The 24089-nt window shown below is 45.6% G+C and overlaps 1 protein-coding gene across 3 annotated transcripts; it reads right to left on the minus strand.

Annotated features, from left to right (window-relative positions):
* Positions 1–1891: 1891 nt before the first annotated feature.
* Oxnad1 (oxidoreductase NAD binding domain containing 1) lies at positions 1892–24069 on the minus strand. Of its 3 annotated transcripts, none has more exons than XM_013118770.3 (9): positions 23768–24069; positions 21210–21318; positions 19208–19344; positions 18844–18907; positions 14002–14108; positions 8872–9013; positions 5358–5600; positions 3954–4062; positions 1892–2976 (listed from the first exon to the last, which is right to left on the minus strand). In XM_013118770.3, exons 3-9 carry the CDS (start codon positions 19321–19323, stop codon positions 2822–2824), a joined length of 936 nt encoding a protein of 311 aa, XP_012974224.1. In that variant the 5' UTR covers positions 19324–19344; positions 21210–21318; positions 23768–24069; the 3' UTR covers positions 1892–2821. The 3 variants fall into 3 exon arrangements, with proteins under 3 accessions (XP_012974224.1, XP_012974223.1, XP_005077718.1); XM_013118769.3 differs by having other exon boundaries at positions 21173–21318; XM_005077661.4 differs by lacking the exon at positions 21210–21318.
* Between the last annotated feature and the right edge of the window lie 20 nt (positions 24070–24089).

Consider the following 24089-nt stretch of genomic DNA (forward strand, 5'->3'; position numbering starts at 1 on the left):
TAAGAAGCCCTAGTCATTGGCCAACAGTTATATAATTAATATAGCATCTGTGTGCTTATTCATGGTGAATAAGGACTTGGTGGGCAAAACTGCCAGCAACAGACCAGGGCTACTGCAGAGTCGGTGCTAAGAGACACTAACTAGACTGAACCAAGTGTCCAGAAATATGACCAGGGCAAAGTGCAAGGAGGAGAATAAGAGAAGCAGACACATCACTGACCTCAGGAGTGTGGCTGACCAGCTGATGACAGCCTCTGCCTCCCTCCCCATAAAGGCTGCTGGCACAGGCTATCTGGGGGTTTAGCAGCTGCCACAAAGCCTAAAGACATGAATTCCATACTCAGAACCCATATTTTAGAATGAGACAACTGACTACTTCAAGTTGTACACACACACACACACACACACACACACACACACACACTGAGAAAGAAAGAACAACACACACAGTGCATAAAAGTAACAAATTGAAAACCACTGCTGGATGACGACATGATGTTTAGAGTGCCTTCCTTGGGTATTAAGCTTTCACCTTCTCAGAAATCTGAGTAAATTGTGGATAAAATGCAACGTACAGGTTCAATGCTTGCTCCTTGGCATTTGTGATGACAGGGACTATGACTCTAGCATTAGTTACAGATTGTGGTGGTGGCTGGGGTAGACTCTGTCAGGGATCCATTGAGGAACCTCCCCAAAGGAATAGTGATTTCGCACGGGCTTTCTCCCTCCCCAGCTCCCAGTCCTGCCACCCCCCCCCCTTAACAAGCTGCAGCACTGCTCTTGTGTCCAGGAACAGACAGCTTCATTTCTGAGTTCAAAGCAGTTCCATCCTATCCCTGTTCTTTTCTTTCCCTCCTCTTTACGCTTCATGACTGCTGGCCTGGGGTTTAAAGGTTCTGTTTGTTTTACTTCGGATCTCGGAATTCATGGTGAAGGTCTTGGGCCATGTCCTAACAACCTGGTCAGACTCTGGTTATGACCCTATGAAAGAGGAAAGAAAAAGGTGCATTCTCGAGGCAGTTCGGCTAGTCTAAGTTTTGGGTGTGTGTGTGTCTCCACTAATGGATCTCTGTTGCATTATTTACAAGTAGAGTTGGGGAAACAGGGCAAGACTTGCCTGAAGTTTGTGCTTTGTCATTTGATACACATAAAGTAAAAAGGAACCTGCAAATAGGAACAAGAAAGAAATGTGAAGAATGATATGGACATGAGAGTTCATTTTGATAAGAAAGGTTAGAAAGAAAAGACATTGGTGGGGTGGGAAAGCAAAGTCTTTTTCTACGGCAAGATAAGATTTTTGTCCCAAGAGAAAAGGACAAAACCAGGAAGCTTCATCCCAGGCTGCTCTGATGAAACTGCTAAAGGAAGAAAGTTCCATCTGCCTCTTTAGATTTAGGGCGAAAGCCCAAGGTTCATACGCTGATTGAAGAAAAAAGTCTTGGGCCCATGGCAGTTTCATCAGAGCAGCCTGGGATGAGCGTCCATCACTTTCCATCCCCCTGGGGATCCAGATTTGGACAGAGTGAAACATTAGGAGCTTTCTGTCCATCATCCAGTGCATATGTGTAACCTACCAGCTGGGACCAGAAACAATGCTTAAAAGGGGAGACATAAAAAGCAGACAAGCAGGACGTGGAAATGGCTCCACACCCTCAGCCAATCCTAAGAACATCTCCACAGCTAGCCAGCCCAGGCGCTGAAAGAGCAGTCACCAGCACCTTTGCCCCAGAAGCTCCTCAGGTAAGGTAGGGGACAGGGCACAGAAAGGTTTCATTATAGAAGAACTAATGATAATAGTTGTTCAGGGTAGTCAACACCAAGAAGGAAAACATAATGGACATTCAATCTGCCAAGAAGGAAAACATAATGGACATTCAATCCCCTAAAGCTGTTTGCTTGATTTTTTTTTACTTCCTGATGCTTGGGGTTCACATGGGGCTACAGGCCATCCAAACTAAAAGAAAACCAAAACATTACACATGAAGACTTTTCAACTAAAATTAAGAAGATACTCAAAGTTATAAATACACTAAATATTAGACTTATCTCTATCCAATAATTTAAAGCATATAATTCATACAAAACCAACATTTTCCCTTAATTAATTTACGTAGGCCACTTTTTCCCCTAATGACAAAGAAAAATGGTGTAAAGGTCATTCAGAGAAACCACTCTGCGCTGGGTCTCCATGTTAGTACCTAATGACTGCTTGCCCTAGACAAGATGGTTCCCAGAAAACAACCTGGCTCAGTGGCCCCACCCAGAATTATACAGCCATGACCATCTACTTGTTATGATATGGCAACTCCTTTTTTTTAAGCTTCTGTAACTGGTTTACACAGATACCCAAAGATTGTAGAAAAGACCAGTTTTTGCTTGTGTAGATATTGAAGGTCGTCATGTGGGTTTTGTCTTTAAAAACAACAACAATAACCCAACTCTTCCCCATACTTCTTTATGGCAATCTCAAATTTGGCTCAGAGACCAACAGCCTGCTAGCAGCTAATCAATAAGTCTTTTCATTATAGTTGGATTGAGCCTATGGCCTTTTCTCAGGGGTTGGAAACTCTATGGCAATGGACTATCAGGAGATAATTAACTAGGTATTAATGAAGAAAAATCAAGATAGTCAAAGATAGCTTGACCAATGAAGTCCTCAGGAACTTTACTGTGTTCATCTGTTGCTGGGTTTTCTTTTAGTCTTGGGCTGCACACTTAATTCACAGATTTAATAAAAAATAGCTCAGATGGAGGCAAATCCACAAACCCAAAACAGAGTCTCACTCTCCTGAGTGGCTCTCAGGTCTTCTGAGCCTCATCCCTACCACCACTTCTCAAAGCAAATGTGTTCCTTGGGAACGTGGCTGTCTTCCAACTGCTTAGAGAAAAAGTCCGTCATCGGAGGTGGGCCACAGATATAGAACAGAGTCTCTGCTGACACGTGCTCACTTATCTCCTTCTCCGTTATTCTTCCTTCTACCAAAAAATAGAAGAAACACCAATCAGGCTAGGCATGTTTGCATCTTGACCTACCACAGCCGGTGGCAGAGTTCACTGCAGCACCGTGAGCCTGCCCTATACCACAGAGTTCACCTGCAGAGCCTGCCCTATACCACAGAGTTCACTGCAGCACCCTGAGCCTGGTCTCTCCAGGATTCTCAGACCTATAGCAAGTATCGCAGAAGGCTTTGTCATCAGCTTCTCTTTAGAAAGGGCCCACATTACTTGCCGTTATAGAGATAAAAACTGCCTTCAGCAAAGGAAATGGCCATTTTATTTTAAAAAAAGAAAAATCCTTTCAGGATGGTATGATGGCTCCCTCGGTAAGGTGCTTCTACCAAGTCTGATGACCTGAGCTTGATCCATACACAGATGCAAACAGAGCACTGACCCCCAAATGTTAAATGTCCTCTGATTGTCATACAAACCTATAAACAGGCATGCACATGTGCGCCCCCCCCCCCAGTAATTTAAGATAACTTTAGCTAGGTGTGGTGTCTCAAACCTTTAATCTCAGCATTTGGAGTGGGGAGAGGCAGGTGGATCTTCATAAATTCCAGGCCAGCCAAGACTACACAGTAAGAGCTTGTCTCAAAAACACTAAAACAAACAAAAAGTAAATAAAAAACTTTAAGGACTCCTTCCAAACAGAGAAACTGAGTAATTTAAGTAACTATTAATGGCAAATGGGACCGATTCATCCAAAGCAGGAGTATAATTTGTTTGTATACTATAGGCCTACTAAGAATTGTGAAAATACAATTTTAATATGGGCAGTAGAAACCTATCTATAATAAGTAAATCCAAGTAAGTATTTCTATATGAACTGTCTCAATTCCCCCGGGAATGACATTCCCAGAGGTCACTCCTAACAGTAAAACATCTATGTTTAACCAATTGGCTCGTCTATCCAATAGCTTTGCAGTTAGTCAAAATCTCTTCAGACGACTCACCTGTGATGTATGGCTTCAGTTCTGCACTGATTTGTGTCGTCTGTTTTGTAACATGCAAACTGCAAGTAATCTTCTCAGGAAATTCATTTACTAAATCGAGGATATTTTTCTGAAATGTCAAAACAAATTAGGTCAAACTACAATTTAAAAAAAAGTTAGACCACAGCTGGGTAATGGTGGCAGAGCGTCTTTACATCAGCACTGGCAGTCAGAGACAGGTGGGTCCAAGAGTTCAAGCCAGTCTGGTCTGCACAGCAAGTTCCGGGCCAGTAAGGGCCAATGTCTCAGAACACCACCACCACCGCCACCACCACGACCTCCTCCTCCACCATTACTGTCACCAACCTCTGTCTTTTGAGACAGTCTCATGTAGTCCAGGCTGGCCCTGAACTTGTATATAGCTGGGGTTGGCCACGAATGCCTGATCTTCCAGGCTTTCATGTCAAGTGCTGGGATTACAGGTGTGAGACACCATGCCTGGCCCCAGTGACTTTTCTGTCCCACAGTGGTGATTTGAATAGGAATGACCTCCCAGGCCCACAGTTTGAATACTTGGTTCCCAGTCGGAGGAGCTGTCTGGGAAGGACTGGAAGTAAGGCCTTGAGAGAGGCGGTGCTCATTGGGTGGGCTTTGAGGTTTTAGAAGACTAATTCTATTCCTAGTTAACCCTCTGGGTTTGGCTACTGCTTCAGCACCATGTCTGCCTGCCTGCTGCCCTGACACTCATGGACTCTAACCCCCTGAAACCAGAATCCATGTTAAATGCTTTCTTTTATAAGCTGCCTTGGCCATAGTGTTATATCATAGCAATAGAAAAATAACTAAGATGCCCACCAAGGCTCCTCTTATCCTTCACTTAACTGGAAAGATTAACTGTTCCGGGTGAAATGTGTCAGTTAATTCTCATTTGAGTAAGCCTTGCGAAGCCTTTTACTGGAACTTTTGCAGATAAATCTGAACCTATAGAAGAAAAACTTTTCCCATTTACTTCACGTTTATTTACTTGTGTTGGCATATATTCATTATTTAGTGAGGGACTTCATAGAGACATTGTCACTGAAGTATATCACGCACTTTGGCTATTTTTACCCCATCCTTCTCTCTTTATCCCCATTCAAACCCTGAGTAGTTTCGCTTCTTTCTTGTCCTATATGCTTGTATGAGTCTTCATTGTTTACTTAGCACACAAAGTAATGGGTTTCGTTATGGCATTTTATACACACTTTATTTTGGTTGATCACACCCCCCCCACACACACACACGTCTCTCCTCCTGTCCTGCGATCTCATCTGTATCCTTAAGCTTTAGTGTCCCCTCTGTCCCCATCTGTCCCACCTGTGGTTTATGCTCTACACAGCGTCTCACCCTGGCTCACTGCACCCGTGAACATGTCTCCCTCCTTACCTTGAACAGGAGCTCGCTGGTGTTCTTCGCACTGTAGAACAGTTTTACTGTTCCTGTCTCATAGCTACTCCTTTTGTTTGCCTGGTCTCGGTGGAGATCTGCTGAGTGGCGCAGGATGGAAAGCAGGGGGTTAATCCCGACCCCTCCAGCAATCAACACGAGGTTTCGAGGGGCGTCTGTGGGCTGAGGGTCAAAGAAGAACTCTCCACCCACTCTGAGGGCCACTTCCGAGCCAAGTGTGCACTGAAGCAAGAAAGGAAAGATCCTTTGGTCTGGTGCAGCACAAGTCTCAGCCCACAGGTGCTACTTAAGTGACGTCAGGCTGACCTGCCTCCTTCCAGTATTTAGGACTGTCTGCACAACTTGTTTCCAATTCTCCCAGAGCCTTGGGCCTTGATTCTACTTGTCCAGCATGTAGGCTGCTCGCTATCCCAACTTTATGACTCACACGACAGCCATTCTGGCATTAAGAAAGGACGACTTGCTTCAGAAATTTTGCCATTAACTTCACGTGAGCAGCCAAAAACCGGCAATGGACCGGGCAGGGCAGCCTCTGGGTACGCATCCCTCAGAGTCCTGCTCCATGGTCTGGCCCAGGCTGGCAAAGGCAGGGTGGGACAGGTGTGTCATGGAGCTGGGAAGCGGGCTCCCTTCTCATCTAGTGGTGCAGGCTCTCACGGGCACGGTGGTACCAGCCTACTTCTCCGCTAGTAGCCAGGAAAGCAGCACGAGGCTGTGCATGCAGGCCGAGTCTGACACTGGCCTGTGTGCCTGTATTTGGTGAGGTCACCTAACACAATGGCCTCCAGAGGGATTGCACACTGGTTCCCAATCGGCCAACAGTGTCTCTAACGGGGTGTTCTGGAAACCCATGGCATTTGGAGAGGGCTAGATGTTCCACATAACTGGGGGCTGTCTGGATCTGGCTCCCACTGAACCTATGGTTAAATCTGCAGGAACCGTGTGTGCTATTCTTCACTGGTAGTTCGGAATCAGATGCTGTGGGAATATGCAGAACCCTGAAATTTGCACAGGGCACAAATGAGGCCTCTTTAGGATTCAGGGTGCTAGCTTATCTGTGTGACACTGCTGCAATGCACAGGACTGTCAGCATGACCCTGAGTGACGCACAGGCTACTTGCAGACAAAAGCTGGTTTGTAGTGACTGAGACCTGGGCTGCGGGGAGGACAGAGCAGGCTGCTAAGGACACACAGAAGCCACCTGCTCAGTGTGTGGCGGCCAGGAAGCACAGAAACCCTGTGCGGGTTTTCTCCTTCCCCTCCTTTTGTTTGCTCTGGCCCGCCCCAGCCCACGGATGGTGCTGCCCCCACGTTCAGGGAGTATATTCCATCCTTGATTATTCCTCTCTGGAAATGGCCTCACCCAACACATACAGAGGTGAGCCTTACTAACTAATCTTGTACTCTCTTCCCCATCAAGCCCACAATCAAGATGAATCTGAGCGTGACTCATCTTACAAATAAACTCCGAGACAGCTTTGCACAAATCTAATTCCCCTTAATTTTCCAGAATGTGACAAGTGTGCAGACTATAGCTGGCTGTGTTCACAGTTCTGGAAGACCACAATCTGGGTGGTGACATGAGTGTCCTTCTGTCAACCACACAGCTGCACCGTGCTGTTTTCACAGAAGTCCTCGGACTGCTTCCCTCTGTCTTGTGGTTTCCACATGCCCAAACTTGAGTGTTAAAAATAGATATTCTTTGACTTTGGGTCCCTTTCCTCCCTTTATTCCTCCTTTGTATTTCTGCTAGAGAATTTGAGTTTTGGGTGTTTTTTCAATTTTATGTGATTTTCCTCGGAGGGCAGGGGATTCCTGCTAGCACTGAGTTCTATATGAAAAGATGTCTGGATGACTGTGGCTCTTACAGAAGGCAGTGCTGGGTACGTCTGCCTCCTTCTTGCCTCCCTCTAAAACCAGGGTCCAGGAATTCAGCCATTTGCATAGAAAGCACAGCTTTGACTCATTGCAAGTTCCTGGCACAAATCAACAGACTTAGAGGTAGTAACATAGTACAAGCTTTTGGAGGGCCGGAGCCTTGGCATTCCGTCCTTGACATCACACATACCAGGGGATCAGCAGACACTTTTTGATGGGATTTAATTCAAGGTTCTACAACTTAGAAAAAAAACCCAAGAACAAAACGCCTTGATTCATAAAGTAAGTCCCCTATTGGTAAAGAGCAGTTAAATAAATGGAAATCCTTGACTATGTTAAACACCCAACCTTGACTATGTTAAATACGTAGAGAGTGTTACATGACACTACGTGGGCTTTCCTTCTGACAGAAAGTGTTGGCAGTGAGGGGGCGCTGGGTCAGAAGAAGTTAACTCTAGGCATGGCTGCACTGACGACTTCAGTGCTTAAAAATGCTCCTTCCTCTCAAGCCCTAAGAGTAGAATCCAAAACCTGGAGGCTCTGCCCTTGCTGCAGCCCCGCTCACCTGCAGACACACTTCTCTCTTCTGTCAGGAGAACCCAGGAGCAAAAGAAGCCGAGAAAAAAGAAAGAATTGTGCTTCCTTTATGCTTCTCCAGGGTTGTGTAGCAACGAGAACTACGTATGAACAAAGTCACCTTCGTCTTTTGTTGATAAGTAGAAACTTCTAGTAGAGCACCAGCACGAAAGTCACTACACACGCTAATACGCAAGCAGGCAAAAGGACCTTGTCTTCCTCAGAGCACAGACTAAATCTGAGCACTGACTTTCCACATGCGAAATCAGCAACCTTCCCTCAGCAGCTGGAGCGCAACATGTAACAGCTGTCAGGAACTCCCTGCTCTGTCAAAGCCCATAAAATCAAAGACTTTAAGCACGTTGTCCCTTGTCATCCGAGCAGCCTGCTGCTAACCGTCCACACTAACAGCTCGACCAGAGTAGCTCAGGAGGAAAGGAGCCCTGAAAATGTCTCCAGGACAACACTGGCTTCACAGCAGCTGCTGGCAGCTCCCACTGGGCAGAGCAGCGTAGGCAACAGGGCCCCGTGTGCATCCCACCATGTCCAGCTGCCGAAGGTCAACATCTTTTAATTCCCGTTTCCCAGCCGTACTTTATCTGTAATTCTGTTACCAGTCTCTTGCGGAGAAGTTTAATCTTGGCTAACTTTAACATATCTTATTTTTCCTTTATAGTTCTTCCTCTTGGTGCCAAGTATAACTCTTTCTCTACTTTCAAGTATTTCCTATTCCTGCAGGTCCTGGCTACAAGTGAACTAAATGAGCTGAACACACGTTTAACATGGGCAGATGGAGATGCTCAGATCTCCAACTTTAAAAGCTGAGGGGCTGGAGACATGCTTAGCTGTTCAGAGCACTTGCCCCTCTTACAGAGGCCTCAGGTTCGGGTCCAAACATCCACATGGTGACCCACAACCATGGTGACAGAGAGAAACATGCACAAGGTGCACAAACAAACATGCAGGTAAAATATTCACACCCATAAAATTAAATACATTTAAAAAATGCTTTTCTTTGTTTTTAAAGGCAGTTGCTTACCTTATTGTGAACCCAGACAGCAGGAGGGTGGTTTGTGTATTTGACTGCTAATTCTATTATTCTTTCTTGTTGTAGCAGTTGGGGACTGGAGCAAATTGAAAATCCACCAACAACTGAGACTCCTGGAATAAAGAAATCAACCCTAAAAGGACAGACAAATAAACCATCACTGTTGCAGTAACTAAGAACATTGTCACCATCAGGCAAAAGAAACAAGCCAACAAGATTTTAGTTAGACTAAGGAAATATAAACTACTAACTCAATAAAAGAAGGGACAATCATAACCAATCTTACAAAATAAAAAGAATTCTCCTGAGGAATTTTATAAAGAACTATTATGCTAAAAGCTATTTCATTTAGATGAATCTCATATATTACTAAAAAGACATCAACTACAAAAAATGGCACAAGAAGAAACGGAAAAACCTGGTCAGATCTATATAAACTCCAAGGACTGAATTAATACAACTTCACAAAGAAGAATTCTGCTCCAGACGGCATCACTGGTGAGCTGCAGCACACACCTGAAGTATACTTATCACTAGTCCTTCAGAAACTACCCCAAACAAGAGAGCAAAGACACCAGTCCTTCAGAAACTACCCCAAACAAGAGAACAAAGACATCAGTCCTTCAGAAACTACCCCAAACAAGAGAGCAAAGACACTAGAACTTCCTCTAGTGATGCTGGGAGCACCTTGATATTCAAAGACACTGAAAGAAAACTACACCAGTGGTTCCCAACCTTCCTAACACCGCGACCCTTTAACACAGTTCCTCATGTCATGGTGACCTCAATCATAAAATTATTCTGTTGCTGCTTCATAAATTTATTTTTACTACTGCTATAAATCATTTATATGTGTTTTTTGATGTTCTTAGGAGATCCCTGTTAAAGGGTCATTCAACTCCAAAAGAAGTCATGACCCACAGGTTGAGAACTATTGCTATAGACCACTATCCATTTAAAGAAAAGAAAAATTCCAAGAATACAAAGTTGGCTTAACATCCTTCCTCATCAGTTTTTTGTTTGCTTTGTTTTGTTTTGTTTTGAATCAACTTCAGTGCTAGGTTCAATGAGAGACTCTTCTCAAAAAGATAAGGTATCCAGGTGTGGTGTGCACGCCTTTAATTGCCGCACTCGGGCAAGGGGTCTCTGAGCATAGGCTAACGCCCTTGCTTTGTGGGAACACCAGACCTTGAGCAGAGACCCACTTCCCCTTCTGCCTGGGAGTAGGCAGCTGTAAGACAATGTTTAGTAAAAACATGTTTACTAAAAACGATACAATAAGTTCCTGGAAAAGGCCTTCCCACGGAAACCGCCCTGACCTCGACCTTGTCTAAAGACTAACCGCACCTTCAAAAACCCACACACATCCACCTCTGGTGTCAGAGCAGAACCAGCCAGGGTAGAGGAGAGAGCAGAAGCTTCTCTGGTGGGAGCTTTTCTTAGGAGGTTTTCTTGAACTTTTTTGGAGCCTGTTTAAAGTTTTCTTTATATCATTGAATGAGTCTCTGTGTTGTCAATCCCCGACACCCTCCGCACATTCTCGGACACAGGCCGAGAAGCAGACGTGACAATTGGAGGTCCCACTGAGATCGTGAAAGCGAGGTAAGTGGACGGGGTCGTCCCTTTTGCCAGCCAGGGACAGATGGAGGAAAATAGGAAAAGAAACAATGGGAAATAGTCCCTGGAAGTTTAAATTACAGTATCACGTAAAAAAGTTGCTTGAAGAACAGGGGACTACAACCATGGCAGGCTTTTTAAAATGGATTGAACGAGGGAGCCCATGGTTCATTACTGGGGAAGGCTTAAATGTCCCAGATTGGGAGGATGTTTGCTATGATATTCAGAGAGCCAGGTGTTGGTGGCATATACCTTTAATCCCAACACTCAGGAGGCAGAGATAGGAAGGAATGAGGCCATCCTGGTCTATAGAGCAAGTTCCAGGACAGCCTCCAAAAGGATAGAGAGAAACCCAGTCTCAAAAAAAAAAAAAAAAAAGGGTAAAATAAGAAATAAAATAAAAAATCTCCAGTCTTTCGCCTGATCCACTGAGGTCAGGAAAGTAAGGGGACCCTGAGAGATCGCCCTCAGTTGAGGGGGTGGATTGGATTAAATCTCCAGGCCTTCGCCTGACACCAAGGTCAGGAAAGAAAGGGGAACCTGAGAGATCACCCTAGGTTGGAGGGTGGATTGGATTAAATCTCCAGGCCTTTGCCTGACACCAAGGTCAGGAAAGAAAGGGGAACCTGAGAGATCACCCTCAGTTGGAGGATGGATTAAAAGTGGGTAAATTGAAAATTGGTAACGGTTAATAAAGGAGGTACTGGTATTAAGTAAAAGAAAAAGAAAAAGACAAAAGTATATGGAATGGAAAATTTTGTTTACATTTAAGTTCTATTTTGTGAGTCATCTCTAAAAACTTTTGGCCAAAAGCCTGGCCTCTCCACCTTGCATCTACAGAGTTACAAGGAGTAGGTACAGCTGTACCCCATGACTGTAGCTCAAATGGGGGCATGATAAAGAACATACAGGACTTTTTAACCCTTTTAGTTCAAGGATTGGCTGGAGTTGTTCTTTTACATAGATTTCAATTAAGGGAGCTTCATTGCAACAGACTAATCATGACCTAGGGAAAAAGGATGACTGAAAGATGCATGTATGTTCTGAATGTATGGTGTGGCCACACCAGTATGTATGAAATGTGATTGTGAATGCGTGAGTGTGAACTGCTTATATGATTAAAAGGATACTTAAATCCCTTCAAAAATAGTTAAGAAGCTACCTAGATTGCTTTATATATAGCCAAAAGGAACATCCAGCCAGTCTGTTAATGTTTTAACAGAAAAATTTAAGATGCAAATGAGGCCTTGTCAGCTAGTGAGAGCTCTACAGGTTAGATTGGGAAAGACTGCTCACAGACTTCCAATAATTTTCAAAAGTTATTTGGACACAGTATAGTTTACAATCTTTGAGTGATTTTTAGAAGTTTTTGGGAAATATTCAAAGGATATGTCCTTTTTAATGGGCATCTACAAATAATCTAAGTAGTAAGCCCAATTTACCTAAATAGTTTACCAAGGAGGGTAGACAAATCCTTCTACTGTTATGGTCCAGCTTCAACAGTTCAAAAAAGAAAATTTTTTTTTAGAAAATAAAAAAGGGGGAATAATGCCCCCAGTCCCCACATGACTCATCAAATAATACACTCCTCATTTAAAAATTTTATAATGTGAATGCCAGTGAGCTTCAGACAGTTTCTGGCATGATGGAACTTGAGCAACCATTGCTCAGGTCAAATGGAGACATCCATACACTAGACAGTGGAGAAGACCCTAATTTGGGGTCGAGGGCATGTTTGTGTTTTCTTGCAGGAAAAGAATAAAGCTTCGGCAGCTGTCAGACCATTTAGTGAGATACATGGAGCAGAGAAAAACTGGACCTGAGACCATGGGAGCCTACCTAAGCCAGTTTGAGTGAGATCTCCTAAATCAGTGTTCCTGACCCTTGATGTCATCGAATCTAGAGCCCAAGAAAGAAAGAAAACAGTCGGTTCGAGATTTCCAGTTTCTCAACAGACCTGCTACATCAACCTTCCGGACCCATGAGTTTTCATCGTGAAGCCAACAGAGAAAAAAGGACCCATTTAAAGCATTTGGACATTGGTATGGACTATGATGAGTGGCAAAAGCCTCTTTTCAGTATTTGAACAGGACATGGTCACTTGAAATATCAGACTTGATGGTTCCTGTTTCTGGAATCACGACTAGGCCAGTGTATTTTTCTGGAGAAATGCAACTTGTCCTAATGCGACAACTATTGTTCATATTTTTCATAATGCTACATGTGTAACATCAATGATTGTGCCCAATGTATCTGTGCAAGTGCACTTTCTAAATGCTTTCCTGAGCAGATCTTGAAACGATTGTAAACTTTATCAAATTGTAAATGTAAATCACATGCAGGTTACCCTTGTAACAGAATGTAAATCACGTGCATATTACCCTTGTAACAGATGAAGGCTGGTAGAATGTTATGGCCCAGATCTGGTGATGGTTAGGTGCTATGTCAATGGGGGTCCTGGAAATGGTGGCAGTGGCAGTAGGCATTCTGGCTTTATGCCGAGCTCAAACGTGCCTTGTTCCAGAGGCAAGAGATCCGTAACCAAGTATTGCTTAGCTTAGCCCATGGCAATCCCGATAGCCATGAAGGTTGGTTACAGATGATTAAAGGTTGGGGTGTCTCCGACAACGGGCAACCTGTGGGGAAGACCCCTCCCACCTAAGACAGGGGTTCAAGGTCCCCCAAGGACGGGAAAGGGAGGGTGACCCTACTTGACCTAAGCCAGGAGTGCCTCATTTGAAAATAAAAAGGGGTGAATTGTGGGAACACCAGACCTTGAGCAGAGACCCACTTCCCCTTCTGCCTGGGAGTAGGCAGCTGTAAGACAATGTTTAGTAAAAACATGTTTACTAAAAACGATACAATAAGTTCCTGGAAAAGGCCTTCCCACGGAAACCGCCCTGACCTCGACCTTGTCTAAAGACTAACCGCACCTTCAAAACCCACACACATCCACCTCTGGAGTCAGAGCAGAACCAGCCAGGGTAGAGGAGAGAGCAGAAGCTTCTCTGGTGGGAGCCTTTCTTAGGAAGTTTTTCTTGAACCTTTTTGGAGCCTGTTTAAAGTTTTCTTTATATCGTTGAACGAGTCTCTGTGTTGTCAATCCCCGACACCCTCCGCACGTTCTCGGACACAGGCCGCGCAGCAGACATGACATTGCTTCATTCAGCTCCCCTCTCGTAGAACAAAGTCTCGTGCGTAGAAATGCATGGAACAGATCAGGTGACTGCAGTGGGGTCTCCATTGAACCCGTCTGCAGACACAACTGTCAAGCTGTGGTCCCACAGACCAGCACTTCGCTGTGTTTGAAACTGGACTACTCATGGTAGGTTCCATACACGACAGAGGAGGATATGGCCACAACCAAGAAAGGAATCACGTTGGCCATGCCCAAACGGAAATGACCCAGAATTCCTCTCTCCTACTGAGGGATAGGTAGCCACAGAAGTCTGTTCCAGAAGAAAATATGCCTTTCATCTGACAGAAAACGGAAACGCTACTCACCATTGGCCAGCCTTAAAGGAGAAGTCTTTATCAGCGACGAGCAAGCGGAGGCTCTTCACCGTTGGGGACTCATGGGCAATTTCACACACCTTAGCCGCAGCCACGACCTGCAACAAAGAGATTCAGGACTAGAAACATGGGTTTGGAAAACTGCCCAAGGCAAAGAACGCACTGCTTTGCTCTGCCCTTCATCAGGTAGGTAAGAGAATGAACTTTCTGAGACTTCCTACAACACTATTTTATTCTGAATACGAAAATCAACCTTTACAGGGACTGTGTAACCAGCATCTATCCAGGTGCTGGACTAGGCACCCTGGAGAGTTCTATGGGTGGGATGTCCTTGGTAGCCCTGCTCAGCATCTAATGTCCCCTTCATTAGTAGGCCAGGTGAGGCCACAGGTGAGGCCACAGCTGTTTCTGAGTATGGCGTCCATGGCACAATTACAGCAGATGGTCACAGAAAGCAGCAAGCACTTTTTAAAGAGCAAAGACACAGAAAGCTGGGTTTGTGCTCATGTGCTTTCTTCCTGCCTTTGTTTTGTGGGTCAGGTCTCACTTTGTAGTCCTGGCTGGCCCGCCTGGGGCTATGTGGATCAGGCTGGCCTTGAACTCACCTGCCCTCCCTCCAGAGTGCTGTGATTAAGGTGTGTGCCACCATGGTACTGTGCTTGTACACTTATTTAAGTTTTCTCTAATTAATTATATTTTCCCAAAACAAGCAGCTCATGAGCTTAAAGCAAGAACCCCACAGAGCCTTTTCCTCCCGGGAGTTTTGGGAAGCACCACTCTCAATGATGCATTTGCTTTCTGAAAACTTCCAAACTGGGCGGCTTAGGAACCAGTCAGTGAAGGTAGTCCATGCCTTAGCACCCACCAAATGTAAAAACGTCTTCACTGCCTTTAGACCACCTCTGTTCCATACCCCTATTCCTCTCCTAAGTCTGGAACACTGTTCTAGAGTCAAAGACAGACAGGTTCCTCGCAAATTCCCTATGCTCACCTCCACTGTGGCCATGGGCAGGAGCCGATCAAATGCAGTCCCTTCAATGGAGGCCCCAACCAGCCCCTCCAGGGGATGCTTTAGAAGCTTCCCACCCTGATGCTACCTCATTTTGGCCTTTTCTTCAACAGGACTTCCAGGTAAACTCTCAATGGGAGATCACTTTTAGCAATTCACTAGAAAAGTCTCACTGCCTCAAAAGAGCTCCTAAAATTTTCATCCTTTGTCCTTTGCTGTAAAATCCCTCGTCTCTCTTTCTCTGCATTATTGCTAACCCCTTCCTCCAGTTTTGGAGAACAAATGGGTGATTTTCCATGACAGCCCCAATGCCAGCACCCTTTAATAAAAGGCAGGGTCTCTCTACATGGCACAGGCTGGCCTGGAACTTGCTGTCCATCTACCCAGCACAAGGGTTATAGACGTGGGCCCCACCTGTGATCTGCACCGTTCCAGCACGAGGGTTACAGACGTGGGCCCCACCTGTGATCTGCACCGTCCCAGCAGCTGCCAGTCAGGCCTTGGCTAACACTCAGTCCTTCTCCACCCTCCTGCCTCATCAGGATGGTACACGATGCCACTGGCTTTATCTTGGGCAGCTCAGAAACAAACTACAGAAATAAGCAGAAGATGGCGGCTGACAGAATGGACTCCACAGTGAGACAGCCCAGAATTTAACCTTGGCAACACCACCTACCACCATGTAACTAGGGCAAATGTCCTAGCTATCTTTAACCAGTAACACCTCTGCCTCGGAGTGTTGTTGGGGACACTAAAGCAGATAATACAGACAAAAGCACTTCTTTCTAACGCTGCTGGCCCACAGAAAGTCTATATTGCTTGTTACCTACCTTATTGCATTACTTTACATCATACATGGCAGTTTATCCATTTATTATCATATATGCCGCTGCACCGCACATCACGTGGGTGACAAGAACCTGTATAGTGTGGTGCACTGGAATCGTATGTCCACCCTAACCTCTCACTTATTTTATGGGTGCAAACTACGAAGTCTGTGAAGCATGAGAAACCTTGCCTTCCAGACCTTCCTCTACTTTGGCAATGAGCTTCCTCAGCCTACACAATCTTCCTGTCCTTGTTGCTCTTCTGAACCACAGGTAACCTGGTTCCTGCTCTCCCAGGCTGGCAGATGTCCTGAAAATCACACTCAGGGTCCAGCAGCAGAGACAGACCCCCAGGTACACACGTCACGGTCCCCGCCTGAGTGTGGTCAGCTCCACCCTGACATGTGGGGCGGCTTTTCCTCAGGCCTCTGCTGTGCTCTGACCTGGTGCTTCTCCCTCACTGGCTCACTGCGCCTTCTCCCACTCCCAGGCAGGCCCTCCTTGTCCTCTCCTTCTTTCCCGCTTCTCACGGGCTTACAGTTACACTCCCCATGGGTAAGGAGAGCCAATGCCTCTGGAACTGTTCTTCCAGCACATACTAGGAGCTGAGCTCATTTAAGTGCATTCATTCATTCCATTGATATTCCATTGTCTCGAGACAATGCTGTTATTCTTTCCCTTGCTGGTTTAAAAAAAAGTAAGTTTCTGTATTAGTTCAAAACCACTGTCTAAGAACTGAACTAGGATCCAAACCCAGGTCACCATAGCACTTCATCACCTGACAGCACTTCCCGAGTAGTCAAGTCTCTTGCATGTAACACAGAGCCCACCACACACTTGCCCAGTTCCTGGCACCTGAGCACGGTGTCTAGACCTGGGTGCCCTGTGACACCAGCTTCTCTGCCCTCCTGAGATGTCACTCTAGGGCTGCGACTGTACTTGTTCTACAGACTACAGAGCGGAAGGTGAGACCACGGGAACTGGTCCAGTTCTGCCACAGCTCGGCGTGCGGATCTGTTCATCCCAAGTCCAAGGACAACCCCTGCTCCATGGCTGGGAGGACCCGCTGGAAGGGACTGGGGTGACCCCGATGCTGCACACCGTTGAGGTGCTGGCCCCAGAGATCACCTAGTTTCTCCAGTCCCTCCTATCTACTCCCACTTCCATTCTGTCGGGGAGATTACAAATTAGAAATAAAAGGGGGAATTGAAAATGAAGACTTTTCCTCCCCTAAACACAGCAATGCTATAACTGTAACCCTGTAATTGTCTGACTCTGGGGCATAAGATGCTTTCTTTTTTTTTTTAAGGTTTATGTATTCATGTATTTTATATATCTGAGTGCTCTGTCTCCATGCACACCAGAGGAAGGAATCTGATTCCATTACAGATGGTTGTGAGCCACCATGTGGTTGCTGGGAACTGAACTCAGGACCTCTGAAAGAACAGTCAAGTGCTCTTCACTGCTGAGCCATCTCTCCAGCCCCCAGACGCTATGCTTTCAAGTGCACCATCAGAGCTGACATTAACCTTTCTTTGTCCCAAGCTAGGGTCAAAGGAACCTCCCCCAAACTCTCACTACTTCTGCCCAAGAGATCCTGAAATGGTGACTCTAATTCAAACACTGGAACCTATGGGCCAAACCTCAGCACTTTGGTGAGTCATGTTTGACTGGACACAGCAAGCCTGATATGCTTGCATCCTTCCATGGCTGTGTCCCTCCTCAAAGACGCTGTTTAGTGATGAAATTGCTTACTACCTGGACCTTTGAACAAAGTTTTCCAACATCAGCACTGATTATCTACCCACTTACACATATCACAAAAAGAATGCATACAAGTTTGCGACAGAATCATTTTTCTTTACGACCAGCAGGATTTCACTTTCATGAAGATCATTAACAAGCTTCGTATTTACACAATTAGCACTTTGTTTTGTATGTTGAGAAATATTTTCAGACTTATCAATGGGAAAAGTATAGCTTCCTACAAACTTACTCTATTGAACTAGATTTCCATCTCAGAAAGACACCCATCAACATGGAGGGGAACAACGATCACATTTAGCCCCAAGCAGCTCTCTAAAGGAGAACGAAGTTTTCAAAGTAGGGCCTAACATTCCTTTATGTTACAGTGTCTCCTGGTACTAAAACATAAAACTATGGCGATAATACCATTTCTGATCACAGCTGTAGACGTGCATAAAAACAGGTTTTTTCGTGGCTTACAGAGACTTACAACACTAAGCTAAATACAGCTGAGTATGTGTAAAACAACTCAGAAGCTAAGGCAAGTACCCACTGCGTGTTTTAAAGTGGAAGCAGGGCTACTCACTGAGGTGAAGGGTGAGGATCCTCTATCTCCCAGGCCTCGGCACCCTTCAGCGGGCAGCTTAGCTTTCTATAGTGTGAGTATGATTGACAGTCTGCAGGGGAAGGACAGGGAGCTTGTCCACCTTCCTGTCTCAGCTGTCAGTGCTGCTCTGACGAGCTAGGAGGTGTTTCTAAAGCAGGACAAACAAGGACTTTGAGACATGATGACAGAACAAGAAAAAGAAAACAAGGTAAGCCATTCCTAAGGTGCAGGCTCTACAAGTTCCCTCTCCTACAGCCCTCGATGTCCTATGAGGAGCTCCCTCTCCTACAGCCCTCAGTGTCCTATGAGGAGTTCCCTGTCCTACAGCATGCGCTCAGTGTCCTGTGAGGAGTTCCCTGTCCTACAGCCCTCAGTGTCCTGTGAGGAGTTCCCTGTCCTACAGCCCTCAGTGTCCTGTGAGGAGCTCCCTCTCCTACAGCACGCCCTCATTGTACCTGTGAGGGGGGCGCTAGTCATGGCTGTGCTCTCTCTCTAAATAGCCCACTCATGCCAAACTTAGTGGAAAACCTTAGTACTGCTCAACCACTGCTTTCAAGTTAGTTATCATATCCTCTGCTTAGGAAATTCCAGAACAGGAAGATAAAGTCTCCCTGACTGCCCCACCGTGCCCCAAGGATACAGACCTCCCGTCGGAGGGCACTTGCGGTTCTCTCCAAGTGATCAGTTTTTCTTTTGGATTTCATTATGCTTTTTAAAAGAAGGTAAAATTAGATTAGTAAGCATTATTCTCATAAAACCTTAAAACTACCTTCCCCTGCCAAAAAATGAAACCAAAACCAAAAACCATGGCTATCAAAAATACGATTAACTGTGAATTCTACAAAATACTGACATTCTGCCAGTGCTAAGTTGCACACCGAGTGGAGTTCTGATCGGATGGCATGCACACCGGAGCCTGGATGCTGGCTCTCCTGAAGGACCGCCCAAGCCATCAGCAGATCAGGTTTCGAGAACCAACCCCAGGGACAGCAAAGGCTGACAGCTCACCTGCTGAGAGAGAGGTGACACAAAGGGCTGGCTGTCCACCTCCACAGAGCAGCCTGAGTGAAGATGGCTCCCGTAGTGCCTCGAGACAAGCCAGGAACAAAGACAGCGTGGGCCATGGTGCTCCTGGGCAAACGTAACTGAAATTTAAAATGATTGAAGATGAGGAACGCCAGACTATGTTAGGGGCAGGTGCAAGGACTGGCCTCAGTGCTTAAGAGCACTGGCTCTTCTTCCAGAGGACCTGAGTTCAATTCCTAATGGCCACGTGGCAGCTCACAACCATCTGTAACTCCAGTTCCAGGGTGTCTGATGCCCTCTTCTGACCCTTGCAGGTACCAACACATGGTACACAGACATACACACAGGCAAAACATCCATACACACAAAAATTAAACACCTGCCCACATAGTAGATGGAAGAAAATCAATTCCTACAAGCTGTCCTTTGACTTCTATGTGTACCCCAGCTTCCCTCATAAGGAATGAAAGAAATATACTGAAAATTTTAAATAAAATTGCTTCAGGATCGGGGCTGAGTATGGAAGCACATTCCTTTAGTCCTACCACTCTGAGTTTGAGGCCAGCCTGATCTACACATTGAGTTCCAGGACAGTCAGGGTTACATAGACCCTGTTTCAAAAAACAAAACAGAACAAAGAGCATGTATTACTCTTCTAGAAAACTCAATTCCCAGCAACTACATCAGATGGCTCACATCTACCTGTAACTCTAGCTCTAAGGATCCAACTCCTCTGGCTTCCACACTCACACCACACAGAACATATAATTAACAACAGAAATAAGTCTCCTTTAAGAATTATACTTATAAAAGCTTAAGGTTCCTAAATATTTAAAACAAAGAGATACCACTATTTATAACAGACCAAGCTAGCAACTATCCAAAAGACCACAAATAACAGTAAATGAAGTGTGACATATCCATGCACTATGCCTAACGTCAATAACAATGGGTACATTTCACTTACACACAGTAATATTCAATTATAGGCTGCAGGTATCAAATGGCATGAAAGCAGCTAGACTCCAAAGAGCACATATTCTTTGACATCAACTACACAGTGTGCCAAGACAGAGAAAACCACCTATAATGTTAGAAGCCAGTCTGTTAACAATGTAATTTCTTTATATGGATGCTGAATGACTAGGTAGGTCCATTTGTAAAATCTTCAAGCTATCCTTGTAGCTGGACATTTCTATCTGTATGTTATACTTCGATAAAAACAAAGCACATTTTACTTTTGTTTTGGTTTTGTGAGACAAGCTTACTAAGTTCCCTGGGCTGACCTTCAATGCATTGTGTTCCCTGATGTGGCCTCATACTTAAGCTCCTCCTGCCTTGTACTGGGGTTTCAAGCATGTGCCATCACCCCCAACATCACTTTATGATTTGAAATCACAGGACGATTAGGTAGAGTACTGATTAGGAGTCAGGTCACCTGTTTGGCTCCCATACCACTTCCTTGTGCCATTTAAAAAAGGCTTCTTAGCCTAAAACACCCACATTCTCCATGCTTTACTACCACACTGGTGAGTTCTCCTGCAGTGGCTTTGAGAATAAAATGTGAATAAAGCATGTCTTTCCCAAGCATTGATTGTAGTAAGTTTAGTGTTAGGAGAATATTCACGCGAACAGTGAAGGTTTTCGTTCTCATTTGATGAAAACTACTAAGGGCCAAGCTGAAGCAGACACTTGCCTCAGCAGTGCAGCTTTGAAGACAGTTTCAGAGAGCTTAGGTTCTAATAGGTAGAGGTAAAACTAAATAAATTAATACACCAGGTGGTGACTTAAATCAGTTTCTCAAAAGCCACAGCCCCCCAAGTAGTCGTCAGACAGATGGATTTCTTCTTGTCACGGTGCAGTTCAAAGAGTTAAGAATAAACATGCTATTGGCTATTTCCCCCACGAAAGACTGCCAGTCACTGAAAGCAAGTGAGCAGAACTTACTTTAGAATCCCATGGGATTGATTCTGGGCGTCCTCACCTGGCTCACACAGTAATTTGGTCCCCGTACTATACTAAGACCTCTGGATTCACATCAGCTGGACACAGAGAAGTTTTCCATACACCGAAATTCCCACACCACAAAGTTCCTACAGCAGCAGAGACAATGATCTGGTTAAGTACAAAGAAAGAAAACAGAAAAGGCCCCACCAAGTCTAACTTGCACACGAAAGCTCATTTAGATAAAGTGTGAAGCCCAGTGTAGAGTGTTTATTTGGCACACACACAGGCGTGGGTTTGAGCCCCAGCACCCGACTGAAGGGAGGGCCCTCATTACAATCAGAGGTCCTCACTCTCACTCCCTGCCATTAGTCCTTCCCCCTATCTGGACGTTTCTTTCTACCCCTCGTCTGCTGCTCCCTGATCTTCCACACCTGAGTCAACTCCTGCGACTTAGGTTGGCATCCTATGAAACACCCTCCACACTGCTGCATCCTCCCTGTCTGGCTCAGGCAGTTTCCCTTATGGTTCCGCTGTGCTGAAGAAGGCAAATCACAGTCAACAGCGAGAAAGATGACACTTATATGACACTTAGGGCCAAACTCCCTGCTTTTAAGTTCATCCTCCAGTGAAAGGTGGACATTATTTCACTTAACATTCTAGACAACAACTACTAACATAGATGTTTTTACAATACAGTACACCTTTAGTGACTATGCTGTTTAAAACAATCTACTTCTCTACTCAACTGGAAAACATGAAAGCTAATTTTTAAAAGCCGTTCTTTTGTTAACAGTACCATGACTAAGAGTGTCACCTACTGGCAAATGAAGGCATTTTTGTAAAATGGTATTCAATTTGCCTTCCAAGTTTTATTCCAGTCCTTAAACTCTGTGTATGTGTGTGAAAGAGAGAGACAGAAAGACAGAGAGACAGAGACAGAGAATTTATTTAAAACAGTCTAGCTCAGTGTGGAGAGAGACAGAGAGGGACAGAGAGAGAGAGAGAGAGAGAGAGAGAGAGAGAGAGAGAGAGAATTTATTTAAAGCAGTCTGGCAAGCTGGCTCAGTGTGTTAAGGCACCTGCTGCCAAGCCTGAGGCTGCGCAAGAGACAGGTCCTGACTATAACTAAAGGGATGGTTACAGGGGTGGCAGAAGAAAAAAAAGAGTGAGTGTGTTGGGAGGACATGAGTAGTGGCGTCACAGGGTGATGGTCACTGAGCGCAGAGCAGACACCAAGAGGCAGTCCGGCAGACTCGAGGGTGAAAACACTGCAGCAGACACAGCAGACATCTCGGCAAGAACAAAACCCAAGAAAGGAACGAGCCCAGGAGTTAGAAGCGCCAGGGCCATGGTGCCTGGAGAGCAGGCTGGGTGACAATGACAGGAAGCTGTCTTACGTGTGCCCTGGGTCACAGTAGCCAAGCCATATCCCTACCCACACCTGCACCCATTTCTGCACACTCGAGGATGGCTCGTTAAGAACTCAAGATGGTTTCCAACCGTGATTATCAAACTAAAAACAGACACTGGAAAATCAGTTTCCCTCCTGTGTCCCAGAGGCTACCTGGGAAGTATTTGTATTCATAAAGATAGAAGACTTCCACAGGATTCCTCCTCTGCCCAGGCAGGCTACAGTTAACCATCAACAGGCTCCAAGTATCTCCCAATTGCTGTGTAGATCTCCAATTATGCAACAAGAAAGTGAAGTGTTTGAAACAATTTTCCATACACTCGCTTAATATAACTTCTGGACTTTACCCCCGAAAGACTTCCCTGCCTTTAGGTTTGCACACTTTAAAAGGGCTTCAAAACGTGGTACCCTCTCAATGGGCACAAAACTGGTAACTTATGCCAACTGTATGTGCTTAACCATTAAGTATAAGTTACAGAGATATAAACTACATAAGCTATACATGGTTGCTGAACTCCTAAATTCCCACGCAAAAGAATGCTAAAGGATATTCTCACAGAAAGGAAGTAGGAAGCAAAGTATGTAAATTCCCAACTCCCAGAGCCATCAAGTCAGGCTCTGATTCCGGATCCTGGTCGGCCCCAGTGGTTTTGTTCACTACACTGCACTCCCCCAGTGAGGTCTGAGTAGCTGCCTAGTAATACAGCGATGCTCCAAAGTCCGGGGTTGTAACCAAAACAGGCCCAGCGCTGCTTTCAGGACAAAGCGGTTTCCATTCGCGCTTCGCTTCCAGCTTCCAGGAAGCGACCGAATGCTGACAATACCGCCAGGAATATCATTCCTTTTATCAAATAAATAATTTATTCCTGGGCTTTGGAGAAAACCAGGCCCTTCATTTTATGACTAGGCATGTAATGTTGGGCAAGGCGCCCAGTCTCTGAATCCGAGTTAAAGAGAAATAAAATGGGGTTCTGAACCCCAGGGTCAACAGAATAACATTTAGTGCACAGGTGGCCCGCCAAAACCCCCAATAACTAAAAGTGATGTTACCACTGCTCCTGCACCTGTCACTGTAGTGAATACTGAAAACAAGGCTAGAACTTGTCCCAGTCTCACACATCTTGGTCCTCTACAACCCAGGTCAGGGAGGCTGAAGGTGGCAGGCGAGACAGGCAGCGTGGTACCTGCAGGCAGGAAAGAGTTCCAGGTCGCCTGAAACGCAGCTCCAGGAGCGCTGAGTCGACCCCCGCTGTGAGTCCCCGAGCCCCAGTGACCAGGCGGCCCCCAGCCAACTCTTTAAAGGTTCTGCGAAGTCAGCGAAGGAGAAGGAGACGCCACCGGCAAAGGCATCTACTCGTTTGCAGCCCCGGCCCCGGAGTGACGGCGCAGCAGTGTGAGCGAGCCCTCATCCCATTGGTCACTGCCGCCCAGGGGGCGGAGCGCTGCGGAGGAAGCGCCGCCTTCCCAGCAGTAAGTCCCGCCTATCTTTGGCTGTCTCCATGGCGA

The sequence above is a fragment of the Mesocricetus auratus genome, unplaced genomic scaffold, assembly GCF_017639785.1.
Source record: "Mesocricetus auratus isolate SY011 unplaced genomic scaffold, BCM_Maur_2.0 Super-Scaffold_100006, whole genome shotgun sequence".
In the NCBI taxonomy this organism is placed as follows: Eukaryota; Metazoa; Chordata; class Mammalia; order Rodentia; family Cricetidae; genus Mesocricetus; species Mesocricetus auratus.